The sequence below is a fragment of the Engraulis encrasicolus genome, chromosome 10, assembly GCF_034702125.1.
Source record: "Engraulis encrasicolus isolate BLACKSEA-1 chromosome 10, IST_EnEncr_1.0, whole genome shotgun sequence".
Taxonomy (NCBI): Eukaryota; Metazoa; Chordata; class Actinopteri; order Clupeiformes; family Engraulidae; genus Engraulis; species Engraulis encrasicolus.
The window spans coordinates 46,833,000-46,855,642 of NC_085866.1; the positions used below are offsets into that span (position 1 = coordinate 46,833,000).

The following is a 22,643-nucleotide window of genomic DNA, read 5'->3' on the forward strand; positions in this document are numbered from 1 at the left end:
CCTTGTTCTTCAAAACAGTAGTCGAACTAGGGATCATTTTCCAAATTATAAATGTATATTTCTCTAATACAAAAAACAGAACGTATGGAATACCTTGCCCAAAGTAGCAACCAGGTCCTCCCAAAACCACCGTGCCATCCTACGGAAACAAAGAATGGAGAGGAGAGGAGTACAGTGAGATGTCACTCATTTCACATTGATTTAAACATTGGGCCTCCCGATTCTGTGAAATGTCACAATGGCATTCTTACCTTAGTGAAGTCAGAGCTGAAGCCACCCTGACAGTAGCCGTGGCGCTCATATCCATACAATTCTGTTCAGAGACAACAACAATGCCAACATGAGACCAGGGACCATTACACTGTTTCTGAGAGCAAATGCAACATTTAATGCATGTTTATTAATTGACAGGAACAGGTGACACAATCTGATGTGAAGAAGGCAAAACTCTTCAGGTACACACTTTTACCTTTCTCTTGAAAATCAATGTGGTTCATAAAAAGCATTATCAGCAGGCCTATCCTCTTAAGTATAGAAGACTGCAACATCGTTAGGATTAACAGATGGCGATAACAGGTTTTTTCTCCAACTGTCCGCTCTCGGTATAAGAGAGCTTACCTGAGCGGCATGGAGCATACTCCACGAACTTAGTGAGGTTGTTCACAGACAGGAAGCAGGTCCCTGTGACATCATCCTGAGGTTCATCTTGCTCCGTCCTCCAGGAGTAGAGAGGGGCACAGGCCTAGAGGGGAGAGACACCAGACAATCAGCAAAATAGGGGAGGAACAGGGGGGGATCACTGTTCAAGCTTAGCCTCTTACTGCAGATGGGCCCGTCGACGAGCCTATTCACTCGAAAACATCATAACAGCATTGCAACGACAATGCAGAGAGTCTTAAGTAACCAATTAAGAGTCTATTTACATTAATTTCACCATTTCGTCATGTCGGCATCTTGCAAACTATTTACGTTTACGAAGTTTTTGTCCTCTGAATAAAAAACTAATCTGTTTAAAAGAAATGCAGATTGGCTGATTCACTACTAGTCTGTGCTAGCTAAAGTGAAGCACGCCTGTTTGTTCTTCCCAGCTCTCAAGTCACATGACCAAAGATACCAGGCCAGCGAATCAGGGAGGAGCACGTCATCCAAAGGATTAACTTGGCTCCAACAGTGATGTTGTCCAACAAAAAAAACAGTGATGTTGTCCAACCAGGAAGAGTAGCTAGAGCTCAGCAGTGCAGAGCCTCGTTTCTCATCGTTTCTCGCTGATGCTATATCTGAATCATATTCCAATGCCTACGTGGCCTCTGCCGTCTTTGAATCCTTCCACCTATGAAGTCTTTTTCCAGTATTTTTATGAAAATGGACAGTGCATTTGCGATGGAAACGATATATAGAAACAGTCAGATTCATGTAAACTTGGCATAAGACTTGGTCACTACCTTTTTGGAGACAATAAGGTTATAACAGAGGCTGTGCGCCATTAGAGGGGTTAAGCAGAGTTCAACCCTTCCTCCAGTTAACGTTTCTCAATTCGGCCTTTCCAGACTCTCTGTGCTATTGAAATGAGTCCGGTAAGACCAGGCTAGAGGTGAGCAGGAAGCCCAGCAGATCCTGAGGGAGGTCACAATTCCATCTGGAGCAAAGTAACCATGACTGAGAAATCCAGTCATGTCACGTCTTCCCATAATCCACCCGCAAGCCACAACAAAGCAGCTAGGCCTTTGATGTCATGGCGGTTCAGAATAGAGCGCTTATACTCAGGGGTTACAGCTAATGAGCCAAAGAAGCATGGGTACACCACCCAAAACATGAATGTCGATTTAGGCAACACATAACAACATGCCTCTATTATAACATGTTAATACACACAGCCCTTGTTGTTGTCAACATAATGGCAAAGGGACAATGATATGTAGGTCTACAGTTGAAACCAGAAATTTCATGCGCCTGCACTATATGTAAAGACACACAATCATTTTTTTCAATATTACTAATTACGATATGCCTTATTATGCGTTTTTTGTGCTCTTGAATTATAATTATGTACAAAGGAGTCGTTTGAAACAATATGGGCTCATCCACCTGTGAATCCAACTCAGCAAACAGATTATTATTCTGTGTGTTTTGTTTGCCTCCATAGCAAGCTGACCTTGAAGTACAGTCAGCCACAGTTCAAGACCTTGAATGGAATTTGGTCTCTGTCTAGACGGGCAGCATGTAATGCCAATCCCCCCCCCCCATCATCAGTGTGCACTCAGCAGTAGTTATTACCAAGATCGTGTCACCGTGGGAACGCACGGTTGCTCCAAACCACTGGTGCGATTTGAACTCCCCTGGGGAGCTGGTGTCGTTGATGATAACGGAGCGTTCGTCTATGGAGGGAAGAAGAAGAAGAAAAAAACACAGAAAACAACAAATGGTTTAGAGTCACAAAAAGGGCCTAATAAATGTACACATCAATTAAAGACAATTATTAGATTGAAAAAGCACCTGAAATACACAAATGCATACGCACACACACACACATACACAAAAAAAGTATCGCAACATCAGGTTCCCACAAGACTTTCACTGCGGCATTCACAGACACACATGCACACACATAAATCTCAAATATCACTCAGAAATGGGCTTCTCATTTTCATGAAGGCGTCAACCCAGCAAAACAGTTCTCACCGCAAGGAAAGACTTCTGACTTCTAATCAAAACCAGAAATCAATAGGTGCGCCAATCCAGTTAGGCAGTCAAAAGATCAATAAAAGTAAGAGTTTTCTCTAAAAAGGATCAAATGTCAAGTCGTGACCTGTGGCTTAAGGGATGGCATCACCCTCTGTCGTGACCTCTGGCACTGCGATGGCCACGGTGACCTCCAGTTTTTGTCCGAGCCAGCTGACGGGATGCTCAGATTCGAGTCATTTGAGAGGCATGAGAAACATATGGGTGGCTACATTACTGCCGTTGGCTGACATGTTGCCAAATGCCACAACGGAAACCGACTGTTGCTTCACGATAAAGGTCTGTTCTAAAACAACACCACCTCAGTGCTATATCAGCACTTCATGAACTGCCTTTTGGACAAGTACTGGATGACACCCCTCCTATCCCCCCTGACTGGGAAGAACATCCAGGCCAAGATAGGGAGATATTAACTCTTTTTAAGCACTTCCCTACTACTCTCTACACATCTCTACAAGTCAGCCTGGACAAAGTTCGCTCAGTCAGGGCTCAAGATCCATTGCCTTGGGCTGAAGATATAACATCACTGGCCCTGAGAGAGGGAGAGCTGACTGTAGTTCATCATTGCGAGAGCTCTGGTTGCGCCACAGTTACGAGCATGATGCAACCAAGGCCTGTTGCCACAGCGGGAGCCAAGGTTGGGCTGGGGGGTTTGGAAGAGGAGTAGGGGCGGTGGGGCTGGCGTATCAGAGGGACGTCCACCACAGATTCCCTAACCCAGCCAGAGTAGTGCGGCCGAGGGAGGGGTGGGAGATGCCTGAGACTGGGGAGTGAAAAGAAAGAAAGAAGTGGTGGTGGGAGTAAGATTGTTGGGTGGAAGGAAGCCAAGGAACCCAAGAAACAGGCACACACACACACTGAACACAAACACACACGATCACACATGCGAACATACACGCGCGCCGCACACACACATACATTCGTACACACACAGTCATCCATCAGCTCTACGGCAGAAACACATACTATAGCTCCCACTTTCTCACACATACTCTTTTTACTTGCTGTCAATTACTCTCATTCGCATATAAACATTTCGCCCCTTCATTGGCTCTCCTTCAGTCTATTTTTTCCCTTTTTATTCTCCCTCAGTCTCAATCTCAGTCTCTCTGTTCGCCATCACGTTCTTCTCTCGTTTACTTATTCTGTTTCCTCTCCATCACATAAATCTGCACACTCTGCTTCAGTTTTTCAAAATATGGTTTACATTCCAGCCAATCATTCCAGGCAGCCCAGTCAGTCTTTTGTGTGCACAGAGCTAAGTCAGTACTCAGTTCTTCTACAGTGGCCAAAACCTGTCCAAGACAGAACATGTTTCTCGAAAGCGTAGTTGTTAGCCCGTTAGCAACTTGGGTAGTTGTCAATGGAAAATTGTATTGCAAACAACAAAGTAGCTAACACAGTTAGCAACTTTGGTTTCGAGAAATGCACTGTTATACAGCTATACCCCTATTACTCCACCTTTTCACCTTGATATTTCAGAGGGGATTATGGCCCTCTAATAACATTCTGAGAAGGAGGTGCTTCTCCAAGGCCATCTCCCAGATTCCCCCGTCATCCCTTCTCCGTCTACTTTTTTTTTCATCCCCACTTCTGTTTTTTCCTCAAATGGTCTTTCACCATGTCTTGTCCTCCGTGCCAAGTACAAGAGTGCCTGCGTGTCATGTGGGCTAATAACAGGCTGGCTACTGTGCGGCTGTATGAGTATGAAGTTTGGCATTTGACATGAAAAGGCACATGAAGATTTTCTGGATCATTTATTTTTTCCCCTTGGATCTGGAGCTTGTGCTAAACATTGCACCCTTGCACTGAATAAGACCTAGCTGGTGCTGTACATAGCTATGGATAATGGTGGTGGTGCAAGTGTGGCAGTACGAGAGGAAGGAGTTGTGGATTCATTATTTCCATGTGGAAGTGGCCACCGAATAAGATCTGGATTGCGTCTATCATACATAAGGGGAGCAATGGTCGGGGGTGTTGATGTGTGGTGCTGGAGAGGAGTGGCAAAATAACAGTCTGGCAGTATGAGGAGTATGAATGTGGGGAATGACATGAACAGAGAGATGGAGAAGTCCTGGTTTTATTGTTTCCATGTGGAGCTGGTCCCTTGTTCGGTCCAGTGTACAGCTGCACTGAATGAGAACTGCCTTGTGCGGTATATGAGAAAAGCGGCAGAGTTGGTTTGTGGTGATTGTGTTGGAGAGAGGGAAGGGAGGGTTGGGGTGGTGGTGGTGTGGATAAGAACTGGCCGCCTGTACCGTACATAGGGAGTGCTATGGCTGGTGGTGATGTGGAGGAGAGGAGAGGAGAGGAGAGGAGAGGAGAGGAGAGGAGAGGAGAGGAGAGGAGAGGAGAGGAGAGGAGAGGAGAGGAGAATGGGAGGGGGCTGTAAGGGTTTTGGCAGCAGATACTCGATCTGAAAACACAGCGAGTTTTGAAAAAAAGCAAATGAATGAAAGCGCCTGTGATAAGGCTCCTATTCAGCATGGCCTGCCCTGCACCCAAGACGGCTGAGTGACCACTGGGAATGGCAAAAAGGAAACGGTATCGGGGAGCACTGCTATTTTTATGACATTTGCTGCAGGGCCTTTTTAGGAGCTGGTCGAGGGGGATTTTTCAATTCACTCATTCAAGGCATGTACGTATTCAATTGCAATAACAAAAGCTTTGGCACTGGTTCAGCTTATCGGTCCCACGGTGGGACAGGGCGGACCAAGTCAGGGGTGGCATTCACTGGATGGGTGACAGCAGCAGGGGTGGACTGGCTCTGCAACTGGCTCCCCCCGTTTGTGGTCCTCTGCCACCACACAGCGCCACAGTTCATCATTTTAAATGGCGGCTGCATGACAAGGTAGTTGTGAAGAGCGTTTCAGGGGCTGGCCCCTTGTGGACTGTGGCTTCTGTCATGTGGACTGGCGAACTGATAGTGATGGGCATGCAAACCTGGATTCAAAACCAACAACGCAGTAACACATATCCGAAAAGACCTGGCTATACCTGTCCAATTCAACCAGGTGATTGCCTGGTTGACTGGTCACCTGGTTCAATTGGAGAGGTAAATCCAGGTCATTCGGAATATGTGGCACTGGATTGTAACTTCTGAATCCAGGTTGCCCATCACTGCTAACTGACTACTTATCTGTGTGCATTTGCACAAAAAGGCATATCACAAATATACAAGGGTATGCACACACCTTAGTTATCTGCACACAAAAGCCCAGTGTAAAAGGACACTTCTTCACACACACACGAAAATACATTTGCGCACACACACAAGATCACACGTATCATTTAGACACACACACGCAGACATACGCGCGCGCACACACACGTGCGCACACTCACCCACTCATAAGATACCACTCCGATGAGATATTAGTCTTTTCCATTAATCTGATATGAAGGCTTTGGGGTGTTTTAGGGGGCAAGCACAGGGCCATAGGTGAGGACAGACCTCCCTTTCTAAATTGAGTTGAGGAGAGAGGTGGGGAGGGAGGGAGGTTAGGGATCCAGGATCCGGAGAGAGAGAGTGTGTGTGTGTGTGTGTGTGTGTGTGTGTGTGTGTGTGTGTGTGTGTGTGTGTGTGTGTGTGTGTGTGTGTGTGTGTGTGTGTGTGTGTGTGTGTGTATATGTGTGTGTGTGTATGTATATGTGTGTGTGTGTGTGTGTGCGTGTGTGTGTCTACTTCTGCTTTGAACTGGGGCCGAAACAGAGCCATTAGCTAAGGAGGGGGGCCAGGGAGGGGTGCTGTGCTGTGCTGTGCTGTGCACACACCAGGGGCAGGGGGTAGAGGGGAAGGAGGCCAAGACAAATGGCTAAATTCAGTCATCACCATCAGGAACCCCCAGGGACTTGCACAGCACACACTAGCCCGTGGAGGAAGAGGGGAACGGGGTCAGATGGGAGAGACAAGAGAGGCAGTTTTCTCTTCCTCTCTCTCTTTCTTCTTTTCTTTCATTCTTTCTCTGCCTTGCTCCTTGAATCCCTCCCTCCTAGTCTTTCCTTCTCTTTTCCATTCTTTCCTTCTTCTTCTCCTTCCCATCTCTACTTCCCATCTGTCTTTTTTTGCGGCCTTTGTTTGCGCGACTCTTCCTCTACTTGACCCTCTATCCGTTTTAAGTTCCCCTCAACCAACCGCCCACCAAATCATCCTCCCTCCCGCTCTCTGTATTTATTTGTATCTCTTCCCCTTGCCCTTATCTCAATAGAGGAGGAAATGGCTAGATGGGTTTGTAATGTGGAGGGTAGAGGAGGCTCCTCTCTGGCCATTTTGACCTAGTTCATGGCAGCAGTCAGCAGTTGCTGAGGAGGACAGGACAGGAGACAGCCATGATGGACCTCACAGGAAGGCTCCTCTTCCCTTAATGGGTGTATACACACATTAGTGTGTGTAGCCAGTAGTAGTGTGTGTGTGTGTGTGCAGGCTTGTGTGTGTGTGTGTGTGTGTGTGTGTGTGTGTGTGTGTGTGTGTGTGTGTGTGTGTGTGTGTGTGTGTGTGTGTGTGTGTGTGTGTGTGTGTGTGGATGTGTGTGGATGTACTGGGATGGAAATGAACTTTAAAGTGTTTATGAAACGAAAACAAACGGTCATTCCCATTACAGCCTTGTTTTTTCTGATAGCATCGATGAGACTTTGAACCCAATCATCCTGGAGGAACTTGTGAAAATGGCAACTCAAAGTGTGAATTCTGTGAAATTTGGTGTGACTAATGAGCTGGGCTGTGACATCATAGAGGGGAGTCCCTGGTTTGCTAGTATGGCGATCTGAGAAAACAACACACATTTGATGGACCCACATCTTATAAAGGAACCAAAATTCTGATACAAACATCAGCGTGTCGAAAAACCACACATCCAACCTCATGAAAAAAAAAACAGCAGCACAAATCTATTTCAGAGGCACTGATACATCTGCAGAAAGTGACATGTCTGACAGGCGAAGTGACGATTGTTGACATAGCCTGACAGTTCGTTTTGTTTATGGTTACAGTTGCTAAGGGCGCTTTGCCATGACCCACAGATGACATGGCGTGTGTATTTGTTGACAAATGGGGGGCATTTTGATTCAATTGCGCGATATAGTGTGATTGAAATGCATGTAGGCTACATGCAAAAATATCATCAACTAGAGAAAAAAACTGAGGTATTAGGCTGTTGGAAAAACGCCCTATATAGCCTGAGTCCTCAGCATATTTTTAGCGTTTATCATTATTATTTTTTGTGCTCAAAGTCACAGGCGTCGCGTGTCCCTCAGCCGGACTCTGAGGACGAGGTGTGTCCAAACGTCAGCCACACGTGCACCACAATACTAAAAACAAACAATCAACGCTTCAAAGTAGGCCTACGCTATGTGCATCTCTGTTTATTCGCTAAGCAGTAGCAGGACTTTTTCTAGGATTGTTTGGCATGAGGGAGCATCATGGCATGTTACAGGGGGTGAAGGGGGGTGTTCCCCCCCATGAATGAGAAATGTATTAGGGGCGCTCAAATATATATATATATATATATATATATATATATATATATATATATATATATATATAAATAAAAGTATGAGGGTGCACCCACGGAGGTATGAGGGTGGAGCGCCCCTATTTCCCCGTTCAGAAAAAGCCCTGAGTAGCCCAATCTGTGAGTTGGCTGTCCTCGACTGAGAGCACCACGCTGATGTGCGGATATCCTCCCAAAACCAATTTTTTGACCAGTTGAATGGCAATCAATAAAAAGTGCATATTCCGAGAGCATTCGCATCGGTTTGGCATGTAATGTGCATTACCCTTTCCTGAAAACAACATACAAAGCAGATGGACAAGGTAAAACGAGTAGCCTAAAGCAAAGCAGTGCACTCACCTGTCTTCGTGCCCGAGCAGTTACAGGGGCAGTTTCAGTCTGCACACCGGCGATGTCAATTGTTGGAACTGCTTGAGGCAATAGCATTCTCTTCAGTCCAACCATGCCCGCGACCTCCACATTTGTGGTGAAGCACAAGGGGTGGAAATGTGCCGAGCACAACAGTGACCACGAGCTTGCTTCAAAACCACGCATTGGATCCACAGAGCCCTAGCTTGATTTAGCCTTCTCCTTGTCGGCCACAGTTCCATCATTCTTCACAGAAGGGAACTTGTGCAAAGATATTCCTTCTGTCAAGTAGCCATTTTTGCAGCTGGCACCGTTCGGCCCTCCAGCAACACACTGCTTGACACTGCGCTTTGTTTTGGTACTAGCCGCCATTGATCTGAACAAGGTGGAATGAGATGAACTCACCCCTTCTATGTCACGCATATCATTTGCATAAAATTTGCATGTCACCAAAAAAACACTTTTTGGGAACGTTTTAACATGACTTTTAGGACAAAATATCACCCAGACAATATCCCATTTTATTCACAAGGCTTAGAACTTTCAGAATCTGTCCTGGAAATGGTCAAATTCCTTTACTTTGTTTTCGTTTCATAAACCCTTTAACATTAACAAACTGGGAGCCTTTACCTGCCACTATTGATTATATGGTAGAAATCGCCACCCACTCAATGTCCTCATTCTGTGCCTAAACACATTAACATGCATTGGTGTGCCTTAAAAATTATATTTTGGCAAATAGCTATGATGATATTTTGGCATGACAAACGCTGGTGAGACTGTAACGGTTGTTCTGTGCTTCTCACCCGGTCAAGATCACCCTGGTCTTTTTAACCCTCAGTTTTACATCATATCTGAGTTTTTATTATTTTCCAGCAGTGTGTGCAGCAGATGGAGTTCATAAAGTTCCTTTTTACATAGAGATCTTTGACACATGAGATTTTTTGTAAGGGTTCTTTTTGGAATGATCCATATTTCAGCGTTAACCTTTGAAAATCTAACTTGACAGGACACTATGTCAAGTGTCATTTAGTGTTATCCTAATGAAGTTACACTTTCCATGCTGGGCATTGGGTTTCAAATTAAAAGCAAAGCTGCTGCTGAACTGAATTACGCCAGACGCCTTATCGACTGACGTTTCTCACACACAAGGGAGGGGTGGTGGTGGTGGTGGTGTTGGTGGTGCTGACCCACCCGCCATGGGACTTTTCATTGACGTTCACCGCATATCCATCTTGCCAAGCAAGAAAAATGTTTATATTGCCCTTTGCCACGTATTTCGTGGCAGTTAAATGAGCATGGCAACCAAAAGGCAGAAGGAGAGGTGGGGAGGGCAAAAGCCGCATTGAAAGGCAATGAGGGAAGAATGACGTGAAACCCCAATCTGTTCTTACAGTTGCAAGTTGCCAAGAAGTGGCAGTGGCAAATGAAAGAGGTAATTTTCCTGGTGGTTGACTTGCTAAGCTCATGAGGCCATTAGTGTTGTATGCCATCAGACCTGCCGACAGACGTTGAGTATGGGGTCAGTTGTCCTGGGCCCAGGGATAGAGGCACCCCAGAATACGATCCTCATTACATTGTGTGTATCAAGAGGGGGTGCCCCTTTCCGATTATTTTGTCCAGGGCCCGGCAAAAGCTTTCAGTGGACCTGTACGCCATAGCAAAAAACAGAGAACCTAAACCCTGAGCCGTGGTCTTAAACTGCAGTGTCAACACAGTCGTAATTACCAGCAGCTCCAGTAGCCCCTCTGACGGCTAATTCTAACTTGATGCCCTCTGAATGCTCGACCTCGTAAACAGCTAAACTGGCTAATGAGCCTACGCGCAAGGCAAGGGAGACGATTTATAGTTTTTTGGTTACAGTTTCAACAAACTGGCCCCTAAGGACAGTCACCTCCTACTACCACCCCCATCATTACACCCACTTTTAAAGACAGCATCCGTAAACCCTTGCAAACGCTCAATTTAACCCCCTGCTTAAAAAGAAACCCTAGTCCTGAGGTATCCCCTCTGGCAAAGAGAGAGACTTCCCGTCCTTGGTGCAGTCGTAATGGGCGTTTCGTTAGGATGCAGCAACACACAGTGAGGAAGACGGCTGAAAAACAATACTAACGGGAACTGGAACTGTTGGCTCTCCTCACCGGCTCCTCGCATCTTAACACCCCGAAGAATGCCACTTGGAACAGGGACTTGAAGCTTAAGGCTGCACCCCTCCACCACCACCACCCCACTTAGTGACTCACACCAAGTCAAATACATGCACGCACAGCCCATTTCCTCCTCAAAATCTCCTCTTCCATCAGACTTCACATGGCATGCCAGCCCTGAGGACAATGGAAAAAAGTAAGGAGGAGAGGAGGTGAGGGGAGGGGTGACCTGAGGGCACTCACACCCGACAGGACAGGAAGCCTGGGGCAAGGTGCTCACTCAAGGAAGGAGGAGGCCAACATCGTCTTGTCCTTCAACAAAGGAACTGTTTGGTCAAGGGGGTGGTGGGCAGAGGGGATGTAGTGTAGCGCGGCACCCTGGCCCTGGATCTAATCCTTGAGGCTAGGTGTTGTGGTAATCAAGGTATCATTTAACTAGGGTATTGTCCAGAGAACAATGTCTTACATCCATTTGTGGCAGACGACAGCAGACTACATGGCCCGACATAGGGGTGGTGGTAGGGAAGGGTCATTCTGACAAATTCATCCAACTCGACGCATGTTTAACTATTGCTGTTTATGTGTCACAGATCACCTATGTAGCACACATAAATATTAGGCACAACTCACCTTCATGGTCGAACTCGATGCTGTGGCAGTCGGCCTGGCTGGTGCTCCAGGGGCAGTGGAACACAGAGCCTTCCTCAACGATGTTCACTTTACTGGTGTTGGCCTTGGGAGCACCCACTATAATACTCACACTGAAGGAGAGAGAGAGAGAGAGAGAGAGAGAGAGAGAGAGAGAGAGAGAGAGAGAGAGAGAGAGAGAGAGAGAGAGAGAGAGAGAGAGAGAGAGAGAGAGAGAGAGAGAGAGATAGAGAGAGATAGAGAGAGAGAGAGAGAGAGAGAGAGAGAGATTAATTACAGAGACATTTACACACAGATAGCATACAGAACAAGAGAAAGGGGGATTTACACAGAGGCAAAATAGCTCCCAGCAATACCATTACCTGGGTGTGTCAGAGACAATGTGAAAATTGTGACACCTTTTTAAAATTGCATTGGCATAGGTGACAGATGGACAATTGTCACAGGACTGTCTCTGCATCAAGGAACTTCCCTGAGACCCAAATGGAAAACTGATAACGGAAGATGTCTCTCAGGAAAACAATCCTTATTGAAACCACAAGCAATGTCACTGGGAAAAATTCCATGCAGTATTTCATAATGACTGCATTTCAACTCGCGACCTTAACTGACATTTGAACTATGAGTGAAGCTCTACAGTAGAAATAGCTCGTAATTTATATTAAGCAATTTTGACTGTTCAAGGCTATGACTGATTAAACAAACAAAGATGACTCCGAAGAGGAGAAGAGATACGTTGCAGATGGTTAATGCTCTCTACAAAAAATATGTTGCGTAACAGTCACTGGCCATGTGCACTTGTTGGTTTACTCTGATGGCAAACACGTGATGTGTACATACTCAATGCCCAATGCACACATGCATGCACTCATATACACACACAGAGACACACACAAACACACATGCGTATATACACAAAGTTCAAGTGTGGAGAACCCACAGGGACAAAGTCAATGGGAAAACGAGGGAACAGACCAGCTAAGTGGAGTCACTGCTGTTTCCACAGCTGTGAGGGCAAGCCTCCAAGGAGTAGAGACACACACACGCACACGCGCACACACACACGCACACACACACGCACACGCACACGCACACGCACACGCACACGCACACGCACAGTATTATTTAAGTAAGCAGCATGGACACTCTTGAGCATGGTGTTACTGTGAACACACAAGTTGGTACTTTTGGGAGGCCAGTTGAACTACTCGTACTCAAACCACCACAGCCCTCTACTATAGTGGTTCTACTACATGGGTTCTCAACCTTGAACAAATGCCCCTTTGACCTCATCATATAAGCTTCCCAACACCCCTTAACCTCATCATACGCTTGCCAGTGGCCCCTTAGTATTAAAAAATAAAACGGACTAATGCCCCCAATACCGACTAAGCACCTGCCCCTTACTGCTGTCTCCTTCTCAAAGTCCACCAAGGGTTCCCCAATACCCCCTGAGGGGCTGTAGAGCCCCTGTTGAGAAACCCTGCTCGGCTACCTCGAATCCCAACACACTACTCATCTACTCCTCTGCCTCCGTCTGTGTTTCTCCTTTTCAGCCAGCCTGTACCCAGTCTCCCACTCCCTTGTCCTGTATAGGCCTTCCTCACTTACTCTCTTCTCTTCACTCCCTTCTGAACCTCTGCTACTACCCCCTCCCCTCCCCAGACCAGCTGCCTGCCTTGCTCTGTCGCTCAGTGAGTGTCTCCCTCTCTCTCTCTCTGTCTGTCTCTCTGCCTCTCTCCACTTCTGAATGTGGGGGTTACTGTCTCTCTCTCTCTCTCTCTCTCTCCCTCTCGTTGTCTCTCTCCCTCTCTCTCTCTCTCTCTCTCTCTCTCTCTCTCTCTCTCTCTCTCTCTCTCTCTCTCTCTCCCTCTCGTTGTCTCTCTCCCTCTCTCTCCCTCACCCCTGCCCTGCTCTTCTAATCGGAGTCTAATTTTCCGAGCGACAGCACGGATGGGTACCGCGCACTGCGGCAGCCATGACCTCACTGTCTGCAAAATGACTATCATCTCTTTCCTGTCATTAAAGCAGAGAGGGGAGAGACAGAAGACGATAGAAGACCAGAGATCAGAGAGACAGCAGAGCAAGACAGAGTGGAGAGGGGGAGAGGAAGAAAGAGCAACACAGCGAAAGGGCAGAGAGGGCATGTGTTGTAATAGAGTGTGTGTGTGTGTGTGTGTGTGTGTGTGTGTGTGTGTGTGTGTGTGTGTGTGTGTGTGTGTGTGTGTGTGTGTGTGTGTGTAGGCATATCTGTCTCCATGTGTGCATGCGTGTGTGCCTGTACACGTGTGGGTGTGCGTGCATGTGCACGTCTGTGTGTGTGTGCACGTCTGTGTGTGTGTGCACATCTGTGTGTGTGTGCGTGTGTGTTTGCATGCACACGCCTGTGTGAGTGTGTGTGCATGTGTGTGTAGCCATCACAGGAAAAGCACACCCTTTTCCTGCCCCCTGGGGTCAGCGGCTGTGTTTTCATTGTGCCAGTTATATATGTGGCAGCCGTCAACCTCTCCTGGGCTGGGCCAATCTTCCCAGTGATCCGTTACGCCCACCGGTGTTGACAAAATAATACACATAATGAAGCGCAATAATGACTTTTTTCAAAATTAGAAGGCAGACTCTCCTGCCAACTGTTCATACAAAGCCTGTAGCAGTCATTGGAGAAAGGGTGTACAACAACATACGTCAAGAACCTTTTTTAACGGCTAACTAGCACAAAATGGATACACAACAACAGGCCATGGCTGAAACTGAAATGCTCACTTCTTTGCGATATAGTGCATTATATGGAACAAAGTCACAAAACTCACTGAACTTACTGAACTACAGTATGTAGTGAATAAGAAAACATGTTGCACACGTGTGTACTTCCATTGGAATGTTCTAACAAAACAACTGCACCTGCGTTCGGGAGTCTTTGTTGTTGAAAAGTATAAAACCAAAAAGGTAAAATGGCCACAGAAGGACAGTTTTGAAGTGGAAACCTTTTGGTTGGGTTCACTGGACATCAAAGAGACTCATAGAGCTCCCATAGGGACCATGAGAGAGAGAGAGAGAGAGAGAGAGAGAGAGAGAGAGAGAGAGAGGCAAAGACAGTAGGAGAAAGACAGACTATTCGTGTGTGTGTGTGTGTGCGTGTGCGTGTGCGTGTGCGTGTGAATGCGCGCGTGTGTGTGTGTGTGTGTGTGTGTGTGTGCGTGTGCAAGAAAGAGATGTAAAGAGAAAGACACAGAGAGAGGGAAACCTTGAGTCAAAACAGACAGGAAGGAAGGAAAGAAGGGCCAAGATGAAGGGAGGGGGAAAATGACAGAAGATGACGAGCACGAGAGAGAGAGAGAGAGAGAGAGAGAGAGAGAGAGAGAGAGAGAGAGAGAGAGAGAGAGAGAGAGAGAGACAGAGACAGAGACAGAGACAGAGACAGAGACAGCAACCTCAAGTCATAACAGACAGGAGGAAGGGGAGAGAAGTGCTGAGATGCAGGGATAAAAATGAGAGAAGAGGACGAGAGATGAGGAGGGAGTGGGCTGTGAGTCATTAAGCTTTAAGAGGTGTCCTGGGGGTCAGCACAGCTCCACTAGCCCCCCCAGGGGACAGTCTCCCTCTGTGACTGGCTGGCTACACATGCAAATGCCACAGCGTGTGTGTGTGTGTGTGTGTGTGTGTGTGTGTGTGTGTGTGTGTGTGTGTGTGTGTGTGTGTGTGTGTGTGTGTGTGTGTGTGTGTGTGTGTGTGTGCGTGTGTGTGCGTGTGTGTGTGTGTGTGTGTGTGTGTGTGTGTGCGTGTGTGCGTATGGCCATGTTTTGAGGTTTGAGGGTAAAGTGTACCCATGGTATGATAGCCCACTGGTGTGTGTGTGTGTGTGTGTGTGTGTGTGTGTGTGTGTGTGTGTGTGTGTGTGTGTGTGTGTGTGTGTGTGTGTGTGTGTCTGTTTATCTGTGTGCAAACACAACGCAGGCCATGAAAGAGGAGAAGGCAAATGTGTGAAAAAAGAGGGGATGAATAAACAGGAAAGGTGGGAAGGGAGGCATGTACACCGTGTGTTGGTTTAGAGGAGAGGGGGAAAGCAAAACAAAGCCTTCTTCCGGAGGGAGAATCTCTCTCATTCTTCCGATCCTCTCTCTTCATCCGTCTCTCTCTCCCTGTGTGTGTGTGTGTGTGTGTGTGTGTGTGTGTGTGTGTGTGTGTGTGTGTGTGTGTGTGTGTGTGTCTCTCTCTCTCTCTCTCTCTCTCTCTCTCTCTCTCTCTCTCTCTCTCTCTCTCTCTCTCTCTCTCTCTCTCTCTCGATCCCAGAGGTGGCCTTACACTCCAGTTATCCAGTAATGCAGAACCCAGAGAAAACGCCCCCACAGAATATTCCCACAATGCATCTCTTCCTAGACCTCCAAAACTCAAAGTCTTGCAACTGAGGTGTCAAATGACAAAAAGTTCAACTCAATGTCACAGAATTAGTAAAAGTTTTTACATTGTACGAAAGTATATGGTCACTTCCTGGAAAACATCCCTGTCAAATCTCGCTGACGCTGAGCTCATCTTGTGAAATGTGGACTGCACGGGCGACAACGATGTGAGAGAAGAAAATAGTGCAACATCAGCACTGGCTGTTTCTGTGCAGTGGAGACTGCCAGCATCTTAAGAGCTTAACCTGAAGCAGTGGAACGCGTCAAACAGCTGCAGGCCGGTCCACAGCCAAAACTCACCAGGCCTCCACTCTCCATGTCTCAGCACTCTTGGTCTTCTCTGACACCCTTGGAAACCTTCACCTGCTTGCTTGCATGCGCACCGTACACAGACATTCACACACACATGCGCGCACGGGCGCCACACACCCACACACCTCTGGCATGTTAGCAAGGGTACTCCCACTGTATCTCCGGGTATGTTTTCCCACTTATGAGAGCAAAGGAAGCTGGCGAAAGACAGGCCAAAAAACCAAAGCCAAGGGTCCGCTTTCAAGTTTACCGATGAGAAATCTTCAAACACACACACGCACACACACAGATTAAAAGCAGAACGCATTTTACCGTCTTTTACTGCATGGTGGTCATTCAAAAACAAAGAAATTAAAATGGGATATCGTTGTTTGAGGGGGATTCCCATTCAAAGGTAAACGAGGAAGGCAAACGCAGGAAGAGAAGGAAACACACAAAAAAGCAGACTTGCTATCATCAGCATAATGAGACTCCTGCCTCACGCAGACAACTCGCATGCATGCACTCCACTCCGCTCTGCCATCACACCTTGATAGGCATCTGCAGGAATTGTAAATAAGGCCCAATTAGCATGTAATGGCCTCCTTATCTAACCAGGGATCAGTCTGCTGCTTAACTGCCTCCTCTTGCCCACTAAGAACCTAACCGACGGAGGACTATATAGCATTAGCATTTGATAAGGGTCTCTGACGATTGTTCTTGGCCCAAAATGCTCAAAATGTTGGCAACAGCTTTGCATGGAGAGGGGAATTGTTTTTTTCTCCCTCTTCCTCTTTTTTCTTCTCCTACGGGAAGATCAGTGGGAGGTTGCCCATGCTGTGGGGAATGACTTTATAGGGTAATCTATTGAGACAACTGCCCACGAAGGGAGAGCAGTGAGGAAATGAGCATCAAGCAAGCATGATGGGCTATTATCTCTGCTTGAATACAAGGGGGAAATGTCAGTATTCATGACACAGACTCAAGACAGTAACCAAGATCTTAGCTTAGCGCTGCATAATTTTGAGCCTATTTGGTGACTAACCCAACCCTAACCGAAGGATATGAAACTTTAGAGGGGAATAGTTTGGTGAGTCACTTTGTTGGTTTGGTTTGTTTTCGTCTGCATGACGAGACCTCACATGTGCTTGCAAATGTTGAGGAAACGGTTCGGTTGGCTAGCTGTCTAACTTTGCCTTTGGGTCAAACAAGTCGGCACCCTCTTCCCAAGTTATTATCTCCTTGACTGGATGTCACCTCAGATGATGAATGTGGGGTTTCTTCCTTTTTTCTTTGGTTGAAGACTATAGAAGAGAGGTCTAGGAGAGGCTGAGTGCAGTGCATTCATTCATTCTGGTGGCGTTGAGAAATGGATGGGGTCATTGGACCGCAAGGCCACAGCGTGTTGCTCTCAGCAGCAGATTACAGAGGTCTTCCACCGCACACAAGGACAAGCAGCACTCCCCCTGATGAAATACTGCTCTTTGCTCGGCCTTTAAATCGAATAGCTCAAAACCCATTTGGCAGCAGAACACTTTGCTGCGATACACAAAGAAAAAAAAGAGGCGTTTGTGTGTGGCGTGTGAGAGATGGAGAGGGAATTTGGAAGTGGAAAATCTAATTCATTAATAAAACGTCCCCAACAACGGCAACTTCCACAGAAAAAACACCCACCTACAGATCCTATCGTTAACTGCATCCTGAGCAGCATGGTCACGTCAAGGGTGTCGATTAAGCTAATTCGTTAACCGTTCGCTAACCTTCCCTGAGAAGCCAACTCGTCAAGCTGTTGTGGTGCTGGTCGCAGGCGCTTGAGTTCAGCGAAAAACAACGACAAAACACACTCATTTGAGGGCGAGCTAATGAAGGGGAAATTGCATCAATAAAAGTGACTGACGGGGCCACAGTGTTGTTTTATTTACAGCAGGGGCTGAGGTGGGGGTGAGGAAGTAATGAGTTGTGGTGGTGGTGGTGAGGGAGGAAGAGCAAAAGTTGCTGACAAGACGCTGTCTCCACCAGCCCATCCCTGTGGAATGTGTGATGGAGGTTAGCGCAGAAGGTAATGAAATGCCCAGCGCCTATCTTAACCTCAGTCACACACACACACACACACACACACACACACACACACACACACACACACACACACACACACACACACACACACACACACACACACACACACACACACACACACACACACACACACACACACACACACACACACACACACACACACACACACACAATTGCGGCTCACCCCAACCCAGACGCATTCCTTCAGCTCTACCATACTTAATTGTCTTTTTTTTCCTCCAGCTGCGTACCTTATGTCAGTAGAACACTATTATAATTGCTAAAAGCCTGCTGATACGCCACAGTGGTTTGCCTCTAAATGGCTAGAAAAATTTTACAGTCACACACAGTCTCAACAGTCAACATGCCAGGGCAGCAGACAACTGCCGCTTTCATGCTGACAGATAGCTGATGAAAAAAAAGAAACCGAGCCATGAAACAAAGGCCAGGCCAAGATACTGTCATTTCAAGGGCATTGGGGAGTTTTGAGGCTGGCGGGTGGGAAATAGCTGTGTGTGCTATGAAGATTGAACAGCTCAAACTAAGTGACCTCATCGAAACGCGATTACCTCACGGCCCCTCTCGCTTTACCCTCGGTGTCCCCAAACAACACCATCCATCAGCAGCTGGTGAAAAAAGCGATACGCGGCCGCGAGATACGCGAGCCAACAGCTTTTCATTATGCTGTGACTTCACTTCGGCAGCTCCCTCTTCATTCAGCACTTGCAATTAACTTACAATGGCCATAATAACCTAAGCTCCGGTTCCGATCGAGAGAAGAAAAGAAAAAGGGAAAGAAACGAGTCAAGCACTTAATGTGTGGCGTCAAAAATGAGTTACTGTCTGTCAAGTCAGATCTGCAGTTTGATCTGCGAACTCTCACTTTACACTGTACTGGGGGAAGCCAACAGGGGGGGAGACAAACCGGTCAGTTGACCTGGGCCCAAGGAGAAAGTGGACACAGGAGACACAGAATTGGGTGCTCATTACATAGCATTCTTTCGATGAAGGGCCCTTTTAAAAAAATTAATTTATCCTAGGACCCGCCAAAGCTGTCGGCAGCCCTGACTGTAGCCTAGCTCCCTCCCTGACTGCGATGTAACTCCCTCAGCATGCCCAGGACCATCCAGAGGGGAGCACACAGTAAATCATAAGAGCTTAATTCAGTTTACCCACGCATAATTACAAACGGCTATACATAGGCCAGGTGCCGCTTTGCTCAGCTTTACACTATCCAAAGCGAAAGGGACTGAGCTGAGGAATGACGAGCGAGAGATTCAATTAAGCTAAATGTGGACCCTGTGACTTAGGCTGTGAAGCTGCCATCAGCTTGACCTCTGCTCTGACCATCTGCAGCAGCGTTAGAGCTCAGCTGGCTACCTTCCAGAAGTTCGGAACGATCTCTTCCTCAGCGGACGGTCAGGCTGGCCTCAGGTGGAAAAAAATAGGTACAGAGTTTGGCACTTGCTCAAGTGTTTAGTGTTACGATAGCCAGGGCTGGATTGGCCATCTGGCATAGTGGGTATTTCCCGGTGGGCCCTGCACCCTCACCTCTAATTATGAGGGGCCCCTTTAAGCCTAAAGTGCCTGGGCCCTATTTCTCCCCCAGTCCAGCCCTGCCGTAGTCTCCAGTGTGTGTGTGAGCCAGAGAGAGAGAGAGAGAGAGAGAGAGAGAGAGAGAGAGAGAGAGAGAGAGAGAGAGAGAGAGAGAGAGAGAGAGAGAGATCAAACATAACATAGATCATTTAAACATCAACTTGTGCAGTGCATCTAGTTGTTTATCTCTTCCAACCTGGAACAACATGACCTGGCCAGTGCTGGCCAGACAGCCTACACATGACCATAAATAAAAGGGCATGTTTTATGTTCCTCACTGGGCTGTCCTGGACAGTGTTAAAAACTCAGATATAAGCATCTTCTTGGTCTCTGCCTGTAGTTTAAGTAAGGGTTAACGTTCGGCGAGAAGGTCGCTACCGTGGAATAGCAGCACGACAGAGAGAATCTTTAGACCCCGACGCGGAGCGCCGAAAGTTAACTCGCTTATTATATGGATATACTTAAATGACTCACACATGGCGGGGACATTTCTTTAGGCCTATTTAATGTTAAGATTGTTGCTGCGCAAAACAAAACAGTGCCGTTGTGGAACACCGCTAGGCAACAGCTAGGTAGCCAGGACAACAGGTGTTGTCTATCACAGCAGCTGATTAGAGTCTTGTTGAAAAGTCGCTTTAGCAGTGAAAAGTCTTGTTGCCATTGACAGCGGTCTGTTATAGACCAACCCGTCCGTTATCAAAAAATAACAGACGTGCGAACGTTGGGGAGCCCCGTTGAAATGAATGGAGCATTCGACCGATGACGTCACAACCATATAATAATCACATTTAATGTCATTGTGAACCACAGTGTTTCAGGAACAGCATCTATCTATCCAGCCCTACTACAATTGCTAAATTTCAACGGCTGTGCTTGTACAGGACATCGGTTCAACTCAACAACAAGTAGCCTAGTTCTGCATCAACCGCAAACAAGCCTATTGTGTCTGTGGGGGGGACAGGAGAGCTTGCCTTTACCATTGCACAACGACAACCATTTCTCCAAATGGACTCTGTGCAGTGTATCAGTGGAAACCCTATCAAACAGATGTTATAGCAGTTTTATAACGGCAATAAACCCCGAGACTCCATGCGTTGTGCTGGATTTAGAACAGCTAAGGGACGTCAGTTAGGCCCCAACGCGAAGTGTGGCAGAATCTCACATCTCAAATCTAAACTTGGGTGATGTGCATCTATATTGGCAGCCAGACAAGGTTACACGGAACTACGGTAGCAGCAGTAGCCTGGGGCTATCTGATGGGGGCTGATCCACAGGTGTGTGCTGGCTGTAAGAGGCGTGCTCCTCCACGTGTGTGTAGACATGCTCTGTTGTGTTATGTGCTGTACTGTGTTCTCCAATGCAGGATATGGCAATGGGGAGCTAGTCAACAGCTCCTACACGTGTGCAGTAGTCATGCGGTGCATGTTTTCTGTACTGTATTGCGCAGTAGTGCTGTATTGTGTGGTACACCCATTCATTGTCCAGGAATATCCTGGATATGATTAATATATAATCGACTAATCGACTAATCGACTATAAAAATTAGTCGACAAGAATTTTCATAGTCGACTAATCGTTTCATTTAATTCAATGCTTTTTTACTTCCTTTACTCATGCTTTATTACTTTATTGAAACCTAAAATTGCCCAGCACAAATGAATTGCACGTTTTATCTCGGAGTAAATAAGCTATCATGATTTACAGCTCATTGTGATCTCAGAAACCGAATTCTAAAGGTTTCTTTGGTTTTTTTCCCCCAATTTCCTTGAAGATTGAAGTGTTAGAGTACTTGAAAAATGAATTGTTTGACTAATCGACTCTTCGAAAACAATAGTTGATAAATCGGGAGAAAAATAATCGTTTAGGACAGCCCTAAATTGGACATGCCGATAATGCCGTGTGTTGCCGTTACTGTATTGTGTTTTACTGTATTATGCAGTACTTTACAGTCCATCCCCCTCCGAGGACACGGCCAGCTCCTGCACGTGTGCATTAGCCGTGCCATGCTGCTGTGCTGTAGTGTGGTGTACAGTACTGTGTGCTTACAACAGCACATCACTCCCAGGGGAGGAGGGAGGGGGAGGGAAGGGGAAGGGGCGGTGATGATGAGTGAAGCAGAGGCTTCTGGGACTGTTACTGGTGGGCTGCGTTCTCTGCACGGCACTCTTGAGGCAGCCCAGCTGACCAGGGGTCAGCCTCTAAAAACATGTGGGGGTGGGCAGGGGTTCACTACTGTAAAAAATACAAAATAAATAACGTGTACAAAAAAACAAAATGCACAGAAAAATGTTTAACTGGGGAACCATTTGACCACAGAGGAAAGGGAGAGACTGAGCAAGAGGTGTCGAAACCTCCTCGTACAAGCCTTTCTTCAGTAACCTCAAACTCATACATACACACACACACCCATGTGTTGGTTTGATAAACACAGCACAGCAAAACGTGTTACACAGTCACGTCGCGACCGGATTTTAATGTCACCAGAAAAACATTTCCTCTCTGAGGATGTGTACGTCCTGTGCAGCAGTGGGCCTGCAAATCAGCCTTTTTTGCTCCAGGTGCTGCAGAAGCTGTCCAGATCCTCAGAGTTCTGCTGTTCTACGTCTCAACTATAGAGACTGTGCAATTTTAAAGCAGTGCATTTCCAGAATTTATCTTTTCCATGTATATTTTCCACCACCATCAATTTCTGACTTTACACTTTTCATGCATGAAAAGTGGATCTTCTCAATGCTTTACATGTGATTATCAGCAATAGAGATCTCTTACTGCAAAACCTACTGAGACCAATTTGGGGCCCACTCGAAAGGCTCTCACGTTACAAATGGTCAACAGCTGATAAGGGGTTGCAATGTCCAGGCTGTCCCTCTGCCTTGAAATACGCTCTGCAACAC

The 22,643-nt window shown here is 46.8% G+C and overlaps 1 protein-coding gene across 1 annotated transcript in view; it reads right to left on the bottom strand.

Moving 5' to 3' along the window:
* itga5 (integrin, alpha 5 (fibronectin receptor, alpha polypeptide)) overlaps positions 1-22,643 on the bottom strand; it is an 87,649-nt gene that overhangs the window by 54,465 nt on the left and 10,541 nt on the right. The window contains exons 2-6 of the mRNA XM_063209050.1: positions 11,375-11,505; positions 2,275-2,375; positions 619-742; positions 252-313; positions 94-139 (exon numbers count right to left, since the gene is read on the bottom strand). Coding sequence (XP_063065120.1) covers positions 94-139; positions 252-313; positions 619-742; positions 2,275-2,375; positions 11,375-11,505 — 464 coding nt within the window. The remainder of the gene's footprint in view (positions 1-93; positions 140-251; positions 314-618; positions 743-2,274; positions 2,376-11,374; positions 11,506-22,643) is intronic.